The sequence below is a fragment of the Rhagoletis zephyria genome, unplaced genomic scaffold, assembly GCF_001687245.7.
Source record: "Rhagoletis zephyria isolate East Lansing unplaced genomic scaffold, Rhagoletis_zephyria_1.1 Rzeph_scaffold_03064, whole genome shotgun sequence".
Lineage (NCBI taxonomy): Eukaryota > Metazoa > Arthropoda > Insecta > Diptera > Tephritidae > Rhagoletis > Rhagoletis zephyria.
Window position 1 is genome coordinate 43,711 of NW_016160148.1, and position 19,166 is coordinate 62,876.

General features: G+C 39.0%; 4 protein-coding genes across 4 annotated transcripts; 2 read left to right on the plus strand and 2 right to left on the minus strand.

Moving 5' to 3' along the window:
* The first annotated feature begins 9,500 nt into the window (after nt 1-9,500).
* LOC108368312 (cytochrome c oxidase assembly protein COX19) lies at nt 9,501-10,260 on the plus strand. The gene is made up of 2 exons (XM_017623156.1): nt 9,501-10,014; nt 10,076-10,260. Exon 1 carries the CDS (start codon nt 9,581-9,583, stop codon nt 9,857-9,859), a length of 279 nt encoding a protein of 92 aa, XP_017478645.1. The 5' UTR covers nt 9,501-9,580; the 3' UTR covers nt 9,860-10,014; nt 10,076-10,260.
* Nucleotides 9,604-10,952, plus strand: Ppcdc (phosphopantothenoylcysteine decarboxylase). Its single transcript, XM_017623155.1, has 3 exons — nt 9,604-10,014; nt 10,076-10,279; nt 10,351-10,952. The coding sequence occupies exons 1-3, from the start codon at nt 9,901-9,903 to the stop codon at nt 10,606-10,608; spliced, it is 576 nt and encodes a 191-aa protein (XP_017478644.1). The 5' UTR covers nt 9,604-9,900; the 3' UTR covers nt 10,609-10,952.
* Nucleotides 10,953-11,027: 75 nt separating this feature from the next.
* Nucleotides 11,028-13,200, minus strand: eIF3m (eukaryotic translation initiation factor 3 subunit m). The gene is made up of 3 exons (XM_017623152.1): nt 13,008-13,200; nt 12,713-12,892; nt 11,028-12,657 (listed from the first exon to the last, which is right to left on the minus strand). The coding sequence occupies exons 1-3, from the start codon at nt 13,050-13,052 to the stop codon at nt 11,719-11,721; spliced, it is 1,164 nt and encodes a 387-aa protein (XP_017478641.1). The 5' UTR covers nt 13,053-13,200; the 3' UTR covers nt 11,028-11,718.
* Nucleotides 13,068-14,155, minus strand: Ntmt (N-terminal methyltransferase). Its single transcript, XM_017623154.1, has one exon. The coding sequence runs from the start codon at nt 14,053-14,055 to the stop codon at nt 13,348-13,350; it is 708 nt and encodes a 235-aa protein (XP_017478643.1). The 5' UTR covers nt 14,056-14,155; the 3' UTR covers nt 13,068-13,347.
* Nucleotides 14,156-19,166: the final 5,011 nt, after the last annotated feature.

The window sequence follows — 19,166 nt, forward strand, 5'->3', positions numbered from 1 at the left end:
ATTTAAAACGTACGAAAACTCATTACAAAGTGGTATCCTGGCACAGTTTATTGATTAAACAAATAACTACTTACTTCTTACAAGTTTAATTAGTCGCATTTTGTAATTTTTAACTTCCAAACCATCAAATTCAATTTTGTGATTTGCGTAAATGCCAACCAGCTGTTTTTGATCAGCTGTTTTCCTGTTGGCAAATTGCTGTTGGCAAAAATTTTTCCAGCAGAAACCAACAGCTTCCCCTCAAAATGAAATGTCAGTTTGCTCTCTCAATTTCCCCTACTTTGCAAGTTTTTTGCGTACGCGAACGCAAAAACTTGTAAGTTTTGGTTAAACATGAACAATTAACAGCTACGCGAACGAACCTATTGATATGTATGTACATATAGGTGGATTCGAGAATAAAAAAAACTGATACAAATATGAGATGTGCCATAACCTCAAGAGTTCGCCTTGCTGTTACACTCCGCTACCTAGCGACTGGGGACTCCTTTCGGTCTTTAGAGTTGCGTATGCTGTCCGTACATTTTTAATTTTCTTTTTAACTTCATCAATACTTCTCCCACATTCTTGTGAAATTTGTAGCCACGCATTTTGCTTTTGATCAACACGTTTATATGACGCACTTTGGAAATTCCAAAGGCATTCGTATTGCCTATATACATTTATTAATTTCAACACCTCAGCCATACGCCAATCCATTATAACGATATTCTACAATATGAAAATTAAAATTATTGCTGAATTGCATGAATTCTAAACTATAAATACTTACTTATTTATACAGCTCGTTCTTTTTGATGCTGTGATTTTGTTTAAGAAATCTGCGAAGAGCAAAAAAGGCGCCAACCAACTTTTTAGCTTCAGTGATGTTGCCACGAAGAGATTTTCGGCTATGCTGACTTTGGCATCAGACCACCTGCCCATAGTCATCTCGATCGATAAACCAACCGACTTTGCTTCCGCGGAGCACCGAACATATATCAACTTTTCAAAAACTGATTGGAAAGGCTTCGCGGAATTTACTGAAAACACCTTCGCTGCCCTTCCCACACCAACCGACGTCCACCTTGGTGAACGTAAGTTCCGCAGGGCTGTCACCGCTGGTGCAGCCCGCTTCGTACCGGCAGGATGCATCAGCGACCTACGCCCAAATTTCCCTGCTGAAGCGGCTGTTCTAGCCGATGAGCGTGATAGCCTTCGTTAGGCCGATCCCGGAGATCCCTGGGAGGGATCTCAACGCGGAGCTTCGGCAACTAGTAAACGTACATAAGCGGAAGAAGTGGGAAGAGCATCTGAAGACCTGCAACTTCACCTCTGGGGTGAGTAAGCTTTGGTCAATCGTGAGGTCATTGTCCAATCCGACGAAGCACGACGACAGAGTCGAAATTTCTTTCGACGACCATGCTTCGTCGGACTCGGAGCGATGCGCGAGCTATTTTAGCCGGCAGTTCATATTGCATCCTCCGGTGGACAAAGCCAAGCGTCGAGTGACCAGAAGGCTGCATAAACTGCCAACAACCTGTGCCCCCCTTGCTTTCACTTGCGGTGAAGTTCAGGTGGCCATCGGGAAGGTGAAAGCCTCCAAAGCCATGGGTCCCGACGGAGTGCATGCTGATGTTGAAAAATTTGGGTCCTGCGGAGGTAGCGTACCTAACGGAGGTCCTCAATCTGTTCATGGCCACTCTCATCCCAGACATCTGGAAGGTGGGGAGAGTGGTCCCACTGCTCAAACCGGGGAGACCCGCTAACATAGGAGATTCTTATCGTCGGATAACACTCCTTTCCCCGGTAGCGAAGACACTAGAGGCCTTGCATCTCCCGTATTTCACAAACCACCTGACCCCAGCGAAGCATCAGCATGGTTTCCGTAAAGTGCACAGTACAACAACAGCACTTAACGCCATAAACTCTCAGATAACTCGTGGCCTTAACCGTAAACGTCCCTGTGAGAGAACGATTCTAGTAGCGTTGGACCTGTCAAAGGCTTTTGACACTGTCAGCCATTCCACGCTACTAGAAGATATTGAGGCTTCCTCTCTCCCAGAGAGGCTCAAACGGTGGTCGGCAAATTATCTAAGTGGTCGACACTCGTCGGTAATGTTTAGAGACAAATCGAGCAAACTTAGGAAAAAAATGGGGGTTCCACAGGGTGGTGTCCTTTCCCCACTACTGTTTAACTTTTACATTTCAAAGCTCCCTCAACCACCAGAGGGAGCCTCGATTGTCTCTTACGCCGACGATTGCTCGATCATGGCGACTGGGAATGGAATTGATGACCTGTGTTCGAAAGTAAACGGATATCTCTCTGAACTTTCTCGCTTCTTCACTGCAAAGTGTCTAGCCCTCTCCCCTACGAAATCCTCTGCGACCCTTTTCACAACCTGGACGAAGGAGGTCAGGCTACCGCTACGAATTCACGTCGATGACATACCAATTCCGACGGTGAATAATCCTAAAATTCTCGGAGGAACATTCGACAGCCTGCTCTCCTTCTCTGCGCACGCAACCGCTATTGTCAATAAAGTACAGAGCCGCAACAAAGTCCTCAAGTCGCTAGCCGGCAGTACTTGGGGCAAAGACAAAGAAACGTTGCTGGCAACATACAAGGCAATAGGCCGGCCGGTTTTAAACTACGCAGCACCAGTGTGGTCGCCGGGGACTAGCAGGACGCAGTGGACGAAGCTACAGACGGTACAAAATACAGCACTTAGGACAGCGACTGGATGCCTCCTGATGTCACCAGAACACCACCTCCACGACGAGGCGAAAATGCTCCCAATTAGGGAGCACAACACGATGCTCTGCAAGCAGTTTCTTGCTGGGAGCCACAGATGTGACCACCCAAATAGACAGCTGATTGCAGAGGAGCCCTCGCCGAGGCCAGTCAGGAGGCATCTATATGAACTGACGGACGAAATCCAGAGGTTCATTAAGCAACATCTGGACCCGTCAGCTCACAGACAGGCCCTGAACGGCATTCACAGGGACGCAGTCTCGAGTTATGTAGACTCAAGACCAGTGAATGCCGTTCTAGGCACACAAGCACCGGACATTGACGCGACGGAGCTCCATCTGCCTCGGGAGACCAGGACAACAATAGCCCAACTTCGCTGTGGCTACTGCAGCAGGCTAAATTCCTACTTGAGTAGGTTAAATGCGGATGTGCCGAACGAATGTCCGGCAGGCGGAGAGACCCCTCATGCCTCGAAACATCTCTTTGCATGCCCGGAAAACCCCACAACCCTAACGGCGTCGTCCCTATGGACCGACCCCATAGAGGCTGCACGCTTCTTGGGGCTGCCGTTAGTGGAACCTGAAGACAACGACTGAGATATTAGCCTATCTGGGCGGGGTTGTTGTAGCCGCTACAACAACAACAACAACAAAGAAGATGAAGACGTTGCGCAAGCGGTCAGCTTGAAACAGCGGGGTACTGTTTTCAAAGACGAATCGCTTGCTGTGATGAGTTGTTTATTTAACTGTTTGCAATTGTGAAAAAACGTGTTTTTCAAGAAATTTGCTAAATTTTTGGCAAAATGTAATCAAACTTATTAATTGGCATTCTGGTATATTCGAAAAATGTCTGTCCGTCTTGCCGTAACACATAATACAAGTGGCGAAATTCTGCAAAAGTTGTCCTATACAAATTATTTCATGAATTGCTGTTTTTTCTTTATTTTCTTTTGATTTGATCTAAAAAAAAGGGTTTTATTTATAAACAAATCTTCATATCATTCATCTTCCACTATGTACACTCGCCAGCTTGCCCGCAACGCAGCAATTCGTCTTCGGCTTCGTCTTCATCTTCGTCTTCGGCTTCGCTTCCACTCTGTTTGCAACCTAAGTCGGGGGAAGACAGAAGATCACATGTACACAAATGTTTACATCAAGTTTTGCATATTGCTCTTAAACAGTTGATAGAAGTATGTTGAAGCTGCAACCTCATAGTTAACTTTATTTTCTGTTATTTCGTAATCGTCTGGCAATCCTGTTCACTCTCTCGTCATTCATATCTGTTTTGTGGTTACATTTGTTTGTTTCGTTGAAAAATCATTGTACGGTACTTTAAATTCCTTAAATTTACTATAAAAGGCGAGGAAGCTCTTTTTAACTTCTTCTTGTGCACAGATAAGCGGATGAATAATAAATTGTATTGGTAAATCGTGACTTTGCGTGATTAATTAGTAACAAAGTACTTGATTGAGATCTCCATCACCAGTGAGTATCACATGATCAATCAAATGACTATCACTGTTCTTGTAGGGTACTTAGCCATGAACCAAAAATACAAGATCACGCCTTCTTCTTAGTAGCCCGTTATAATCGCATTTAGGAAAAAAGTTGGGCTACTTTGACATTAGCCGTTTGTTCACATTTGTTCCAAGGCGATTTGTTCGTTGCTTATAATTTGGTGGTGGCTTTTTACTGGAATTTTCTTCAGTTTCGCTTGTGACAATGTGTGTGCACATAAGGTATAGAATAATTTAACACGACATGATTTATAAAAGAGTTTGTAGAATAAAAATGGTTATTCATGTGTTCAACAATTACGCGTTTTTTTTTGTTCTCTTCGTTGTTTACTTCTTACAACAAAGATGGCGCCGGGATTCCGACAGCTAGCAAATAACTTGTTTCTTTCTTTCGGGAGCGCGTGTGTCTTTCGTTGTTGAACGCATGAATAATCATTTTTATTATACGAATTCTTCTATAAATCATGTCGTTGTGTTAAATTATTTATTTATTTATTTATTGACAGTCTTTAAGACCTATAAAAAATCTTGTTAATTACATTATTAACTTATTTAATTTAATTGATTGCTCTTCTACTAATACTATACATTAACATTTTTCTTATTTTCTTTACTAATTTTTACTTATTTTCAAATACATACTTTATAAATTTATACATATTAATTTATTGTACAATTAATTAATTAATTATACGTACATTATAGCCTCGGGTTGGATAGCTGGCGAGGCCTAGTCTCCAGTCTATCTTTATGTTCAGCAGGCGGAAAGGCCTAGTTTCCGCTCTGCGTCAATAAAGGCGTTTACCATAGTCGGAAAGGCCGAGTTTCCGCTCCGTACTACGAACGAGCTGTTGGGCATGGTCGGAAAGGCCGGGTTTCCGATCCACTCCTCTCATATGCTAGTATCTTGTTAGAATGGGGAGGCCCAATAGCAATCTTATATGTGTTTTTTGCAATGCTCGTATAATAAACTTTTGTATTTTTGTAAGCTATTGCATATTGCTATTATTCTTTACCTTATGTGTGCACACGTTGTCACAAGCGAAAATTATGAAATTTGCAGTAAAAAAGCACCACCAAATTGTAAACAACGAACAAATGTAAATAAACGGCTAATGTCAAAGTCGCCCAACTTTTTTCCTAAATGCGATTATAACGGGCCACTAAGAAGAAGGCGTGATCTTGTATTTTTGGCTCATGAATTGATCACTTCATTTTTAATATACGTATTTAAAAATAAAATAGAAAACACAAAAGAGAATACGGTAAGATTTCTTTCAAGACTTGAAGTGTCTGAAAGAGGACTAATGATAAAATTTATATGTCATACTCGATATGGAAAAAAAAACGAGATTGGCAAAAGGACAAATACTGGATATATCGATACTGACATTAATTGCGTTCGATAACAAATTTAGCCAACACCAGCCAACAATCAAAATCAAGAGCGTAAGCGAAAATTCTCTCCCAAAGAGAAGAAAAAGCAAAAAAGTAAACGAACAGGAAATTAGCCATCACTTGCAAAAACCGGAAGAACAAGACACACCAGCTGACTTTGTTTATAACTATGTTCCCATTGGCGTAATTTAGAGGTCAATCTTAATTTACGCATAAATTAAGTACAAACTAAGTAATTTCCCCTCGTAAAGTCTCTCAGTAAATTAAGATGAAAGTATAGTTTATCTTAAACCAAGAACCAAATCACGAACAAATCAGTGTCGGTTCTAATTTTATCGATAATAATCGAAACAAGTAATTTTTAGCAAAAAAAAACCGACTTCAACTCTCATATAAAAAAATATGATTCATTGCCGGATGATCGCAGTATTAATTTTAACTATAAAGCGTGTGATTTTTCTTCCTTAAATGATGCCATATCAAATATAGATTGGAGTTATGCTTTCCGTGGCAGTGATGTAACCTCTTGTTACCGTATTTTTAAGACCACCCTCTATGAGCTATGCCTACAGTACATCCCTATTCTTAAGAAGAAGGTGTACAAACTACCGTGGTACACGAAGCGTTTAAAGCATCTAAAAAATTTAAAAAACAAATTTAGCAAATTGTATAAATCCTCAAACGACTCCGCGCATCTTCTTAAGTTCCGGTACTTTCTAAAAGAATTTAATTGTTTGAACAAGTTTTTATACCGAAACTATATTTTAAACTTTGAAGCGAATATTATCTCGAATCCCAAATCTTTCTGGCGTTTCATTGATTCCCGAAAATCGTGCTCATCAATTCCAACAAATGTTTTCTACAATGGTCGCTCCGCAAATTCAGCCTCTGACTCGGCAAACCTATTCGCTGAGTTTTTTTGCGCTAACTTTGTCAATGACATGGACTCGAATATAACGGGCTCTAGCTCTTCTAGTGACTCTTCGCTGAATTTTGGTTCGCTAACCATTTCAACCGAGGACGTTATCAAAGGAATTGGTGATCTTAAGCCATCTTCACAAGGCGATGTAGAGGGTTTCTCGGCTTTTCTGTTGAAAAACTGTCTATGTTTAGCTGAGCCTCTTACTGCAATCTTCAATCACTCTCTGGCCTCGGGCATATTTGTGGACGACTGGAAACAAACGTCTGTAACCCCTATCTTTAAAAGTGGGAACAAAAATGATGTCCGCAACTACAGACCGATATCAAAGCTATCTTCAGTCTCCAAATTATTTGAGATTGTTGTAAGCTGTAAACTGTCTTTTGCTGTTAAAAACCTAATTTCTACTAATCAGCATGGGTTCGTCGCTAACCGCTCAACAGTCACAAACTTGGCTATTTTCAGTGATTACTGCTTATCTGCTTTTGAAAACAAAGCTCAGGTGGATACCATCTACACTGACTTCTCGAAAGCTTTCGACAAAGTATCACATCGTTTACTTCTGCTGAAACTGATCTCTTTTGGATTTCATTCGACATTTTTGTCTTGGGTTAAATCCTACTTAACTGATAGGCGCTGCTTTGTAGTAGTCGATAATGCAACCTCAAAACCGTTCATCGCGTCCTCGGGTGTCCCTCAAGGCAGCATTCTCGGTCCCCTATTTTTTGTGCTTTTCATCAACGATATCAGTTCTTGTTTCAAATTTGCTAATTACCTACTTTATGCTGATGACCTTAAAATATTTGCAACTATCAAAAACCTTTATGACTCAGCCAACCTGCAATCGGACCTGAACAGAGTTCATGAATGGTGCTGCAAAAACCAGTTGACGCTAAATATCAGCAAATGTTTTCAGGTTTCTTACAGTCGACATCTCAATACTTTGCATACATCATATTCTATCTCTGGCTCTGTTTTGCAATCTGTGACCCAAATGAAGGACCTTGGTGTTGTCTTTGACTCCAAACTCGCATTCAATAGTCATGTCGATTACATCCTTTCGCGCTCATACTCGATGTTAGCTTTTATCCGCCGAAACTGTCAGGCGTTTACGAACCCTTATACTCTTAAAACTCTGTTTTGTGCACTAGTCAGGTCAAGACTGGAGTATGCAACGTTTATTTGGAGGCCTTACACTAAAATTCTATCTAAACGATTAGAACGTGTTCAAAAAGTTTTTATAAAATTTGCTCTCCGTTCATTAAATTTTTCTTTGCCACTACCTTCATACTATTCTCGCTGCCAACTAATCAACCTTTCAACACTGGATAACAGAAGATCCATTTTAGCGTGCACGTTTGTCGTTAACATCATAACTGGCTGAATTGACTGCCCTTCTCGATAGCGAAAAGATAGCATTTAATATTCCCTCTAGAATCCTCCGCCATTGGGATTTCTTTAAAATAGGTTTCTCTAGAAGCAGTTATGGTGCCAACGCTCCGATCTCTAGAACGTGTGCTGAACTTAACCTAGTCTTCAATGCTTTGGACATTGATTTCTCACAATCAGGCCCTGCCTTGGTTACTCATCTGCGAACATTTTTCTCTGCGCTACACCACTAGCGATGTATTTAATCTTAGCTCTTGTGAACTTAATGTATTTAAAATTTATCTTAATTTTTAAGTTTTAGTAGCACTTAATTTGTGTTAGCTGAGTAGTCTGTAAGAATATTCTGTATTCCAAGACTGAAAATAAATAAATATATATATCTCATGATCCACTGATCGGATCTTAACCAGATTAGTATGGGACCACCTCTGAGACACTACCTTTCCGATGCAAAAAGAATTATCGGTTGACGTGGTCCAAAGTTATGCGGTAACATACAAAAAAAAAAAAAAAGATTCCGACGAACTGATAACCTCCTCCTTTTTTGGAAGTCGGTTAAAAAGTATTGTGCCACAACTGATATGTCATTGTGTTTGGACGTTTTTGTTTTTAATAATCGCGCGTGGTAGTTTGTAAAATAATTCCAGAAGCTTTCTCTTTTGATCACTCATCTAAAATCTAAAAAATTACCACAAACAACTCAGAATATAAAAATATACGCAATTACTCACATTCGCGATCTCTTTTCGTTAAATAAACAATAACACAGGGTTGCTACAAAGCTGTCAAGACAAATAAAGAAACGCGTGTATGAACGCACTTAATTTAGTGAGGTATTTTAAACGAAACTAAATATTTTATGTTGGTAATGTGAACATAGTTTATGTTTTATTTGTAAACAAACTGAAATTCATGTTGCCTCCATGGTAGAAAAAAGGAAAGTGAACATTCAATGTTCGCCAGGAACATTTCTAGGAGTAAAAACTAGTTGGCACTATCATAAAATCACATAGCAGGCAGCCAAAAAGCATATAAATACCAAAACTCGAAAAATGCAATTTGGTTTGTTTACAAACATTGCAACCATATGTTTTGTGATCATATGTTTTCGTGTTGGATAATTTTTGCTGACTAACCATTTAATTTTGCCAGTACAAAATGAACGCTTCTCGTGCATCAAAATGAACGCTTGCTCTCTCAATTTTTGTGTGTTGGATAATTTTTTGTCGTTATCGAACGCCATCCAGTAAAAATTTGGGGGAAACTTTCCATTATGGACGTTCGGTAAAGGTGCGGGGGGCGAAGGGGGAGTCGGTGTGGCACCTCCAACCGACCTTTTTGGAGAGGGCTTGAATCGCCATTGACAAAAATGCAACCCCGGACAACCTAGGCCCCCTATGCTTCCCTACGGTCCCTTAGAAAAATGGCCAAAAATCACAATTTAGATATACGTATATTATGTACTGGGTTAATTTCAGACCACGATTGTGAATCACAATTTGTGATTACATTTTATATACAACTATTTCCCTTCAGATGTCACTGCTACTTTTGTTTCACGTAAAATTTGTGTAATCGCTTGTAAACCCGTTCCCAGGTAGCTATCGCATCATTACTTTGTCAAATGAATTCAAATACGCTTAATCAGAAGTCATTCATACCAACACCACCGGAGAAAGGCAGCTTTCCACTTGATCACGAAAATATTTGCAAAAAGTACTATCTGCTTTACATGAGCTGTTTGCGTCGCAACAGCGATAACAACTCAAAGTGCCGACTGGAAGCTAAAGAGTATCTGGGTTGTCGTATGCAAAATAATTTGATGGAGCAGACCCAATGGTCCAAGCTAGGTTTCGAAGACGAGCATAACGCGAATGCGAATGAAAATACCAATAAAAATTAAGTGCAATACACAGAAAATAGTAAAACAAAGCAACAAAAACCATGATGAGACCACAAAAAAACATATTAATCGGTGTTACAGGCAGTGTAGCTACCATTAAACTTCCACTGCTTATCGAAAAGATCAAAGAGTTTGAACAAGATTATGCCATAAACGTAAGTATATTATTTTCATTTATTGGGAATTCTTAAAAGAATTCTTGCAAACTACTTGCAGATTAAAATAGTTCCCACACAACATGCCCGTCACTTTTTCGAGAGCACACTTTTGCCCGCAAACGTAAAGGTATTGATTGATGCCGCGGAATGGTCAATGTGGCAAAGGAGGGGTGATCCGGTATTACATATAGAATTGGGTAAATGGGCGGATGTATTACTTATTGCGCCGCTCAGCGCAAACACACTCGCAAAAATATCTACGGTGGGAATGAGTTTTTTATGGAACGAATCATTTAAATTTTAGCTTATCTGTTATTCACAACTATTTTTTAGGGTATATGCGACAACTTGCTGACATGTGTGGTCCGCGCTTGGGATCTGCACAAGCCGTTGCTCTTTTGTCCAGCAATGAATACCCGTATGTACGACCACCCCTTGACTTATGAACAAATTGGTAAACTTAAATCTTGGGGCTACATTGAAGTTCCTTGTATTTCGAAGACCTTAATGTGTGGTGACACCGGCGTTGGAGCAATGGCTGAAGTGTCTACAATCGTTGAAAGATTGAAACCGATTTTGGAAAATTTATAACTTCCAAAGTAAGCACATATTTACGTATTTAATGGAACATGCGTACTGCGCAATGACATCATTCATTAATGGCGGGCTTATTCCTAACAAAGCAATATTTTCCATAAGGGATATTTATAGTTTAGAATTAAACCAACAGTAAATTAGAATGTAAATATTTCGATTAACATGCTTTCTAACTAGAAAAATACCAATTTAGGAAGCATTCTAACTAATAGCATGAATTTCAATAGATTTGGGTGCATATGTATATTGGTTTTATTGTATTTAGTTAACAGGTTGCCTTAAATGTATATAATAAATTTAAAATACAATTTAAGCAAAAAGCAAATTCATTAACTGCATTCTTTGGAGAGACTTAATTCCACTGTATGTATTGTATGGAACAAGACGACAGGCGCAGTCGATGATTTTTTTTGTTGTTGGAAAGGTTGCCCCTCAGGGTTATCCAATACAGTTGTTGTTGTAATGGCGCTGGAATGACCCGCCTAGGTCGGTTCGAGCTCAAATGACGGTAGGCCCAAGAAACGGGCTGTTTGGTCGGGGTCGAACCAAAGGGAGAGGGGTGTTAACTGAGTGGGTCTGAGCTAACATGTGAAGAGGTGGTTGGTGTCGTGGGGAGCCTCCACATGCCCGGCCAGCATTGGGGATATCGCGGGTCGAGCTGTTAGCTGTTAAGACGGCTTCAATATCCATACTAATTTCGTTTAAATGTAATCATTGGATCATAAAGAAATTAATGGTACTCCTATATTTTTTGTGAGCATTGAAGTCGGTTGTGGTTTTGGGTTAAAATTCCATTTTATTCATTATGGAACTGTCTGTGTAGCAAATTACATATCCGTTTAGATTTCCTTGGAAGTTAAATATGCATTCAAATGTGTGTACTTAATTGTACGTAGGCTGACAATACATTTAGTACATATGGTAATATATATTTATGTACATACGTTTATATGCAGTGATTTCGATATCCATAAGTTAACTGTACGTTGGCAAAATGAAAATTTAGTAGTTTTGTTTTTCTTACTTCGAATTAAATTTATTTATATCATTGTTAAATATAAAAGACCAAAGTTATCTCATCTGCTGCTATTTGTTGTTGATTGGTTAATGAACCAATTTTTGACTACGGGCCAACTCGAGCTGTGCGGCAGAAACACTTACCAAACCTTCACGCACAGTACTCAAATTCTCCTTCCATGCGTATAAAAGATCACGCAACTGTTGCCATTGGGAAGCGCCAAATGTGCGATGCATAGTTGATGAAATGTGTACTTTGCGATTGGCCTGGTCCAGGCGGGCACGCACCAATTTAGTTTTCAACACCTCTATGACGAACGGCTCCACCTCATCCTCAGCAATTTGCAATTCTTTTGTAAGTGTTTCAAATGACATTTCTGGATTACTCTCCGCCAGTTGCATGAAAGTCAGTAAACGCATTTTCTTCATATTTTGTTCGTGATTTAAACCTTGGGAAGTAACGAATTCTTTGTGATCTTCATAGAACTGAATGTATGATGGTAGTTTGTCCGATACAAATATTGACAACAAATCATGAATCAAATCGCCCTCCAAGAATCGCACGGGCTTAAGCGCTAGTAACGGATCCAGCAGAAAGGTGTTGGGATCAGCTAGTGCTGTTACTATACACTTCATGGCATCTTCACGTGCAACACAAGCATTATCAGCTGTGTATGTGCCCAGCAATTCAATCATCACCTTAGCCGACAACTCTAAATTGGTGTCTTTTGTTACATCATGTAACAATCGGTACAATTTTTGCATTTGCTCACTGGACGGTGGGCAGTTGGCAAATTGCGATTTCAGCTGATCAACACCGGTGAAGACTTCTAAAACTTGATCACTTTGTTTGGCAACCTGTACAAGATGATAGTAAACATGATAGCGCAAAGGAGATGCAGTATCCAAGTTGTTGAACAAACGCCACAATGACTCCAAACAAACTTTAGCCAGAGGCACATTTGGTGCCTTAGTCATTTTTTCGCAATACGCCAAAACAATGTTTTCGCCGCGATCAAGTGGTATCTGAAATATATTAGAAAGTTATCAAAGAGTTCAGTAAAAGGACAACTATTACTACTGTAATCATAATGGAAACAATGCTGTTGAGGATGCCATCAATCTGTGAGGGTTCACCGTCTTTGAAGCAAACATCGCAAACACCAATGATTTTGTGCAAATCATCTTCAACGCCTTTGTTGGATTTTTCTGAAGAAATCTCGGCTCCTAACTTTTTGAAAAACTTTCTAAGCTCTTGCACCTGCAATAGTTATAACTGAAATTATCAAAGCACCTCGCTGCATCGTATACAGAAACATAACCTCAAACAGAGGGAGTTTTCTCGCAATAGAAATTTACCAAAAAGCACAGATTACCTGTTCATCCAAAGATAAGTCAATAAATACTGGGGGCGAATTCATGCTTATTTGTTCTTCAAAAATGCCTAACAAATCTATATTTTAACCGATTAATTTCACAGCCGCAACTTCTATGCGCTACGTAGCAAAAAGAAACAAAAAGTACTGCTTCCTCTTAAGTTTTCATGACAATTCACAATGTTTGACAATTAAAATGTTATTCGTATCGCTCAACAAATTGCAGAGATGCAAGTGAAAAAATTAATTAATGCATACCATCATAAATGAAAATACACTTCTTAATTTTCAATGTTTTTTATTATATACTATAGTACAGCTAAAATTTGTAAAGACAATTTCACTCTGTAGGGCGACATGCCAGCATGTAAACTGGATATAAACCTGGGGGAAAACTCTGCTGGCGCCAGGATTTCACAATCCGGAATCCTCCGCTTCTAATAGCTGTCTCGTAGGCCTTTAAAGGCCTTGTCACCGAAGAATCTTGTTTGTCTTCTTCGACCATGCTGGACGAGGTGACGTTTTCTTTAACTATTAAATAGCCTTTAGTGGACAAACCACTACGTATGCGGCGGAAGAAATTGAGCAGATCATTTTCGGTAAGGTGTCCTAAAACCCATTGACACCATATCACATCATATTTACCGGCTGTTGGGGTAAATTCTTGAAGACCCATAGTGTAGATTTCCCCTAGTCTACCTAGGTGTTCATTATTTTCAGTACAAAATTCGCGTGCCTTCTCCGTGAAACTGGCATTCTGTTCGACAATGTCCGTTGTTTCAAAACGTGGCAGTAGCAAGTTTTTTGTTATACGTCCAATGCCGGCACCACAATCTAGTGCGGTATTTCTATCCAAGTCCTTTAATTCACGCAAAAAACTACTGGAACCTTGGATGTCAATCCTATTCAGATACCCCAGTCCACCGAGCATGCCATTCACTGTTGCAGGCACCTCGGACCAATATTTTTGTGCTCTGCCATAAAAATCATTTTCAGTTTGCTGGCCAGGATGCGTAGTTGACATGGTATCTTCGCTTGTCAGTGACATTTCTGGTACACAATTTACAAAATATACATTTGTACGCGAGATTCACACAAATTTTGAGAACCACGTAGTTCTACAATTTTTTTTTTGACGGAAGTAATTGTACAAGCTGTCAAGTTAGAAATGCTTCTTCTTTACAAATTACCAGTTCAAAATAATCAGCGGNCGAGATTCACACAAATTTTGAGAACCACGTAGTTCTACAATTTTTTTTTTTGACGGAAGTAATTGTACAAGCTGTCAAGTTAGAAATGCTTCTTCTTTACAAATTACCAGTTCAAAATAATCAGCGTTTTTTTGAATGCCAAACTTTTGACAAAATATTAACGATATCCTTGTGATTACACTAAAAAATACCAAACAATTACGGAAAAATGTGCACTATTTTATAAATTGAACAAATATTTACCATAACCCTTAATTTCATTTGCAAACATAACCACGAATTGTTTTTGAAAAAGTTGTGAAGTCTGTGGCAACACCATGTTCAGCAAATTGTGAGCATATTCAGCGACAATCGGTCGCCATTTTGGCAATGTCATTTTTCATCAAAATCGAGAAAGTAGACGTCGCAGTTGAGTGTTACGTGAAAAAAGTGGTTTAAAATATATTTAAAAGTTAATTCATAGCTAAAAAATAGTGTTAATTGAATAACTAAGTGACTTCAATTCGTATTGAAGGTAAGTCTCGTTGTATTTTAACCTTTAGATGAAAAAATGTGGTGCATGGCTTTGTGTACATCCACACACATTCCTTGCAAATTATCGAAGAAAATTCGATTTTGGTAAAAAATTTATCAGATATCCCCAGATCTAATGATACAAGTACAATGAAAATGTGGAAATAGGTAAAGTTTCGTTATTTAAAAGATTTTTCGTGTAAACGGTGGAGTTAATTGCGTATATTACATGCATGTATATATACATATATGTGAAAGTATATAGGCATTTGCGAATCGCTCTGTAAACGTATGTATCCAAATATGTATGCACGCGTCTACATACTACGTATCGTCCCGTAATTATTTATGAAGAGTGTTTTCATCGTGTGCTTACGTGTATAAACGATTTTACTACGCCTGGCTTTGTACATAGTTATTCGGCAGCTCAGGCATTTTTTTCAACCGATTCTTTCCTCCGTTACCCAAGGACACATATATGTACATAACAATGCGGTTTATGTAGCTAATTGAATAAAATTGTAGTTTAAAAACTAAAACCTCGCTATTATAATGTCAATTCGTAGTGTCATCAGGTATGTAACTTGAGAATAGAAATCGCTGCATCTTTTGGGCGAATCAATATTACATAGTTACATCCCGAGCTAATAAAAGGTAACAAAATAGGGAGGTAAATAAAAATTTATTTTCAAATTTGAATCGGTAAAATAAAATTATAGTTTAAAAAACTAAAACCTCCCTATTATAATTGCCATTCGTACTGTCATCAGGTATGTAACTTGAGAATAGAAATCGCTGCATCTTTTAGGCGCATCAATATTACATAGTTACATCCCGAGCTAATAAAAGGTAAAAAGGTAACAAAATAGGGAGGTAAATAAAAATTTATTTTCAAATTTGAATCTCGGTAAAATAAAATTATAGTTTAAAAAACCAAAACCCCTATTATAATTGCCATTCGTACTGTCGTCAGGTATGTAACTTGAGAATAGAAATCGCTGCATCTTTTAGGCGCATCAGTATTACATAGTTACATCCCGAGCTAATAAAAGGAAGGTAAAATGAAACCTAGGTACTCATGCGTATGTATGTACGTACATATCGTCGTTTAAAGTGCAGCCCTCTGCTCAAGCCTTATACCCCGAACACAATGAAAACGATGAGCTACGGACCTCAGCTGTCAAATTGTTTTAACACGCTCTCTAATGTAGATAATTATTTTGGCGACGACCGGGCTACGCGACGACTGTGCTTGTGGCCCGATTAGATCTATTTCTATTTTTCCAGCGACAGATAAGGTTCCTCCTCTTCTTTTATGTCAAAGAGCCGATTTACGCGACGAATTTTCACCCTGTGTTTTTGGCACGTTCCCTTTTCAAAAGTCTTCGAAAATCCTCGTGCATTTACGAGGTGAGTTTTTCTTTGGGGCGTTTCTTCCGTATTTTTAACATTTAAGCGTAAAATTTTCGTTGCTCAACTCATTCGTCCTCATTTTTAAAGCGGAGCGAATCGCGAGTTTAAAGCGAAAATACGAAAAAGTGAACTCGATAAAAGCGAAACGTTTCAAAAACCCCTCGATTTCGCTCACCGTGCGTGCTTGCCTACCCCGCTGACTTCAGTACACTTCTTGCCTACAAGCTCGACACGCATGACTTTCCACCCAGCGTGAAAAATCATCGTGTAAATTGGCTAAAACTCAAAAATTGATGATGTCGCTGCCCGTAGCTTGTCGTTTTCAATGTGTTCAGAACTTATAGGCTCTGTTATGCATACTTGGCATTGCTTGAGAGTGGTCACATAACCGCAGAACTCCACAGGCAAACACCGATGGCCTACCAACTGTCATTTTGACAAGCAATATGAGGTGCAATCCCGTATTCCTCGGACTCGGACTAGTAAAACTGTCAAAAAATAAAAATTCGCTCAGAGCGAGAGAGTAACATTGAAAAGTACGGGATCGCTTTCCAGTAAAAAATGGTAACTTCTGTCAACTTCAACATAACCACCAAATTTTGGTTGTAAATTGTTGCTTATTTTGTATGTAAACACACTCAGCTCACACATGTAAATCACCAAAAATACTTTCAAATTCATTAGAATCCACTTAAACAAGTAATTAAATACTTTTCAACATGAATTAGCAGAGTGAACTTTTACAATTTGGTTGCCAAACATACTACAGCTGATCGTTTCACATTTACCAGAATTTACCAGCAAAAAATTCTCGGACTAAAATTGGTAACTTCTGTCAGAGAGAGAACCGTATTTACTCTCTTTTTTGTCCTCTCAATCAAAATCGGACTGATTCTGATTAGTTCGGACTCGTACGGATCGCAACTATGATTGCAAGTTTTTGTGTGTGGGCACTTTGATGTCTTGAAATAAGCATTTGCCGGATGACGCCACCCGACAACATTCTCTCAATTTCGGTGTTTAAAAACNAACAGCGATGGCCTACCAACTGTCATTTTGACGAGCAATGTGATTGCAAGTTTTTGTGTGTGGGCACTTTGATGTCTTGAAATAAGCATTTGCCGCATGACGCCACCAGACAACATTCTCTCAATTTCGGTGTTTAAAAACATTTAAATCTTTAAAAAACCTGATGAATAATTTNTAAATAATTTCCTAAAACGTAATCATAAATTATCCAATACGGAACAGATTTTTATTTTGATTTAATATCAAAATTTCATCGATGTTACCACCAGCACGCTTTCTTTCAAATGAAAATATGGCTGTCAAACTATCGAATTGCCTGCAATAGATGTCAAGCAATAAGCGCTGACATATATTGCAGCACATAAGAAATAGGCGGTCTCCATTGGAAATATATTTTGTGACATGGTTATCACGACATCAGTGTTTTCCTGTGGAGACAGGGCCTTAGGCATCTGTTAAATGAGCTTCGCGTGTAACAGTGGCTACACACGACGAACATATCCGCGCACATGCTCGGCTTGTGGTGCATGTTCCTCGTTTGTAGGGCAGTTCACGTTGTCGTTTGTAGCGTGGTTTGCGAGCATCGCATTGGAAACAAAAACAACAACCTCATTTTGTGTTGATGCTTGCAGTGTGCACATCGCGGATAAATGCGTCCAAGCAATGTGCGTTAATTGAATTTTGATAAATGAGGCTAAATTACTATATGCACATCTGTACATTAGAGTGGTTCATAAAAACACTCTTTTTGGAAATTCATAAACGCTACATCAGAATATTGTTATTTGTGATAAAAAAAGAGACACGTATTTTTTTATTTTGAAAAAAAAAAGTTTTCTTAGAGGTCGCGCTGGTCGGTTTTTATAAAAATGCTGATGTTCCCAATTTTTTTATTTTCATGGCATGTTAAAATGCAGCTAAAAGTGTGGTTTTTACATATAATTACTCTGGTATTATTGGGGAACTTTCCCTTAATTACACACCTGTCTTGGACAATTAGAATGGGTCTAGCTCCCGAAAATATGCTCTCGAAAAGACACTAGTAAAATTAAAACGTTGATACTGAACGACTTACGCATTGTCATGGGTTGGAACTTGTTACCAGGAGGTTTCTGGGGTTGCTAATTAGGAATCTGAAGGCAGTTTTTCAAAATTCAAAATGGCGGATCCAAAATGGCGGTCCATTTTTTTTTTTAATGATTGGATTTGTTCGAAACCCGGCACTGGAGAGTTTTTGTGGTCGCCGATTACGAATCTGAAGTTAATTTTTTTAAATTCAAAATTGCGGATCAAATATGGCGATCAAATTAAAAAAAAATTTCTAAAATTAAAACGTTGATACTGAACGTTTTAAACATTGTCAAGGGTTAGCACGTTTCCAGTGGCTTTCTGGGGTTACTGATTACGAGTCTGGCGTCAGATTTTCAAAATTAAAAATGGTAGATCCCAAATGGCGACCAACTTTAAAAAAATGATTGGATTTGTTTGAAACTCTTAACCGCCATTTTGAATTTTGAAAATCTGACATCAGATTATTAATCAGCAACCCCAGAAACCCANAACGAGGTCTTTCCGCCTGCCTAACATCGACGAAGAAGTGGCAATGAAAGTAACGAATGAAGAAAACGCAAATCGCTCGAACACGGTCATTCAGACGGTTTGCCCAGCACGAAATAGAGCGGGAGCGGTAGCATATGAGTGACTTCGAGAACATGGATCGGAAACTCGGCCTTTCCGACCATGTTCGAAAGCTCGTTAGCAGAGGAGCGGAAACTAGGCCTTTTCGCCTGATGCACATTAAGGTAGACTGGAGACTAGGCCTCGCCAGCTACGCAACTAATGTATTCGGTAGTTCTAGAAATATTGCAACATATAAATATATATGGGCAAATCTAGAAAACAGGTAACCTTTGTGTTATTTAGCTTTATTTTCACTGTTGTAAACTAAATCAAGCTGGTTGCTTTTGGATATAATTCACTGACGTATACTTAA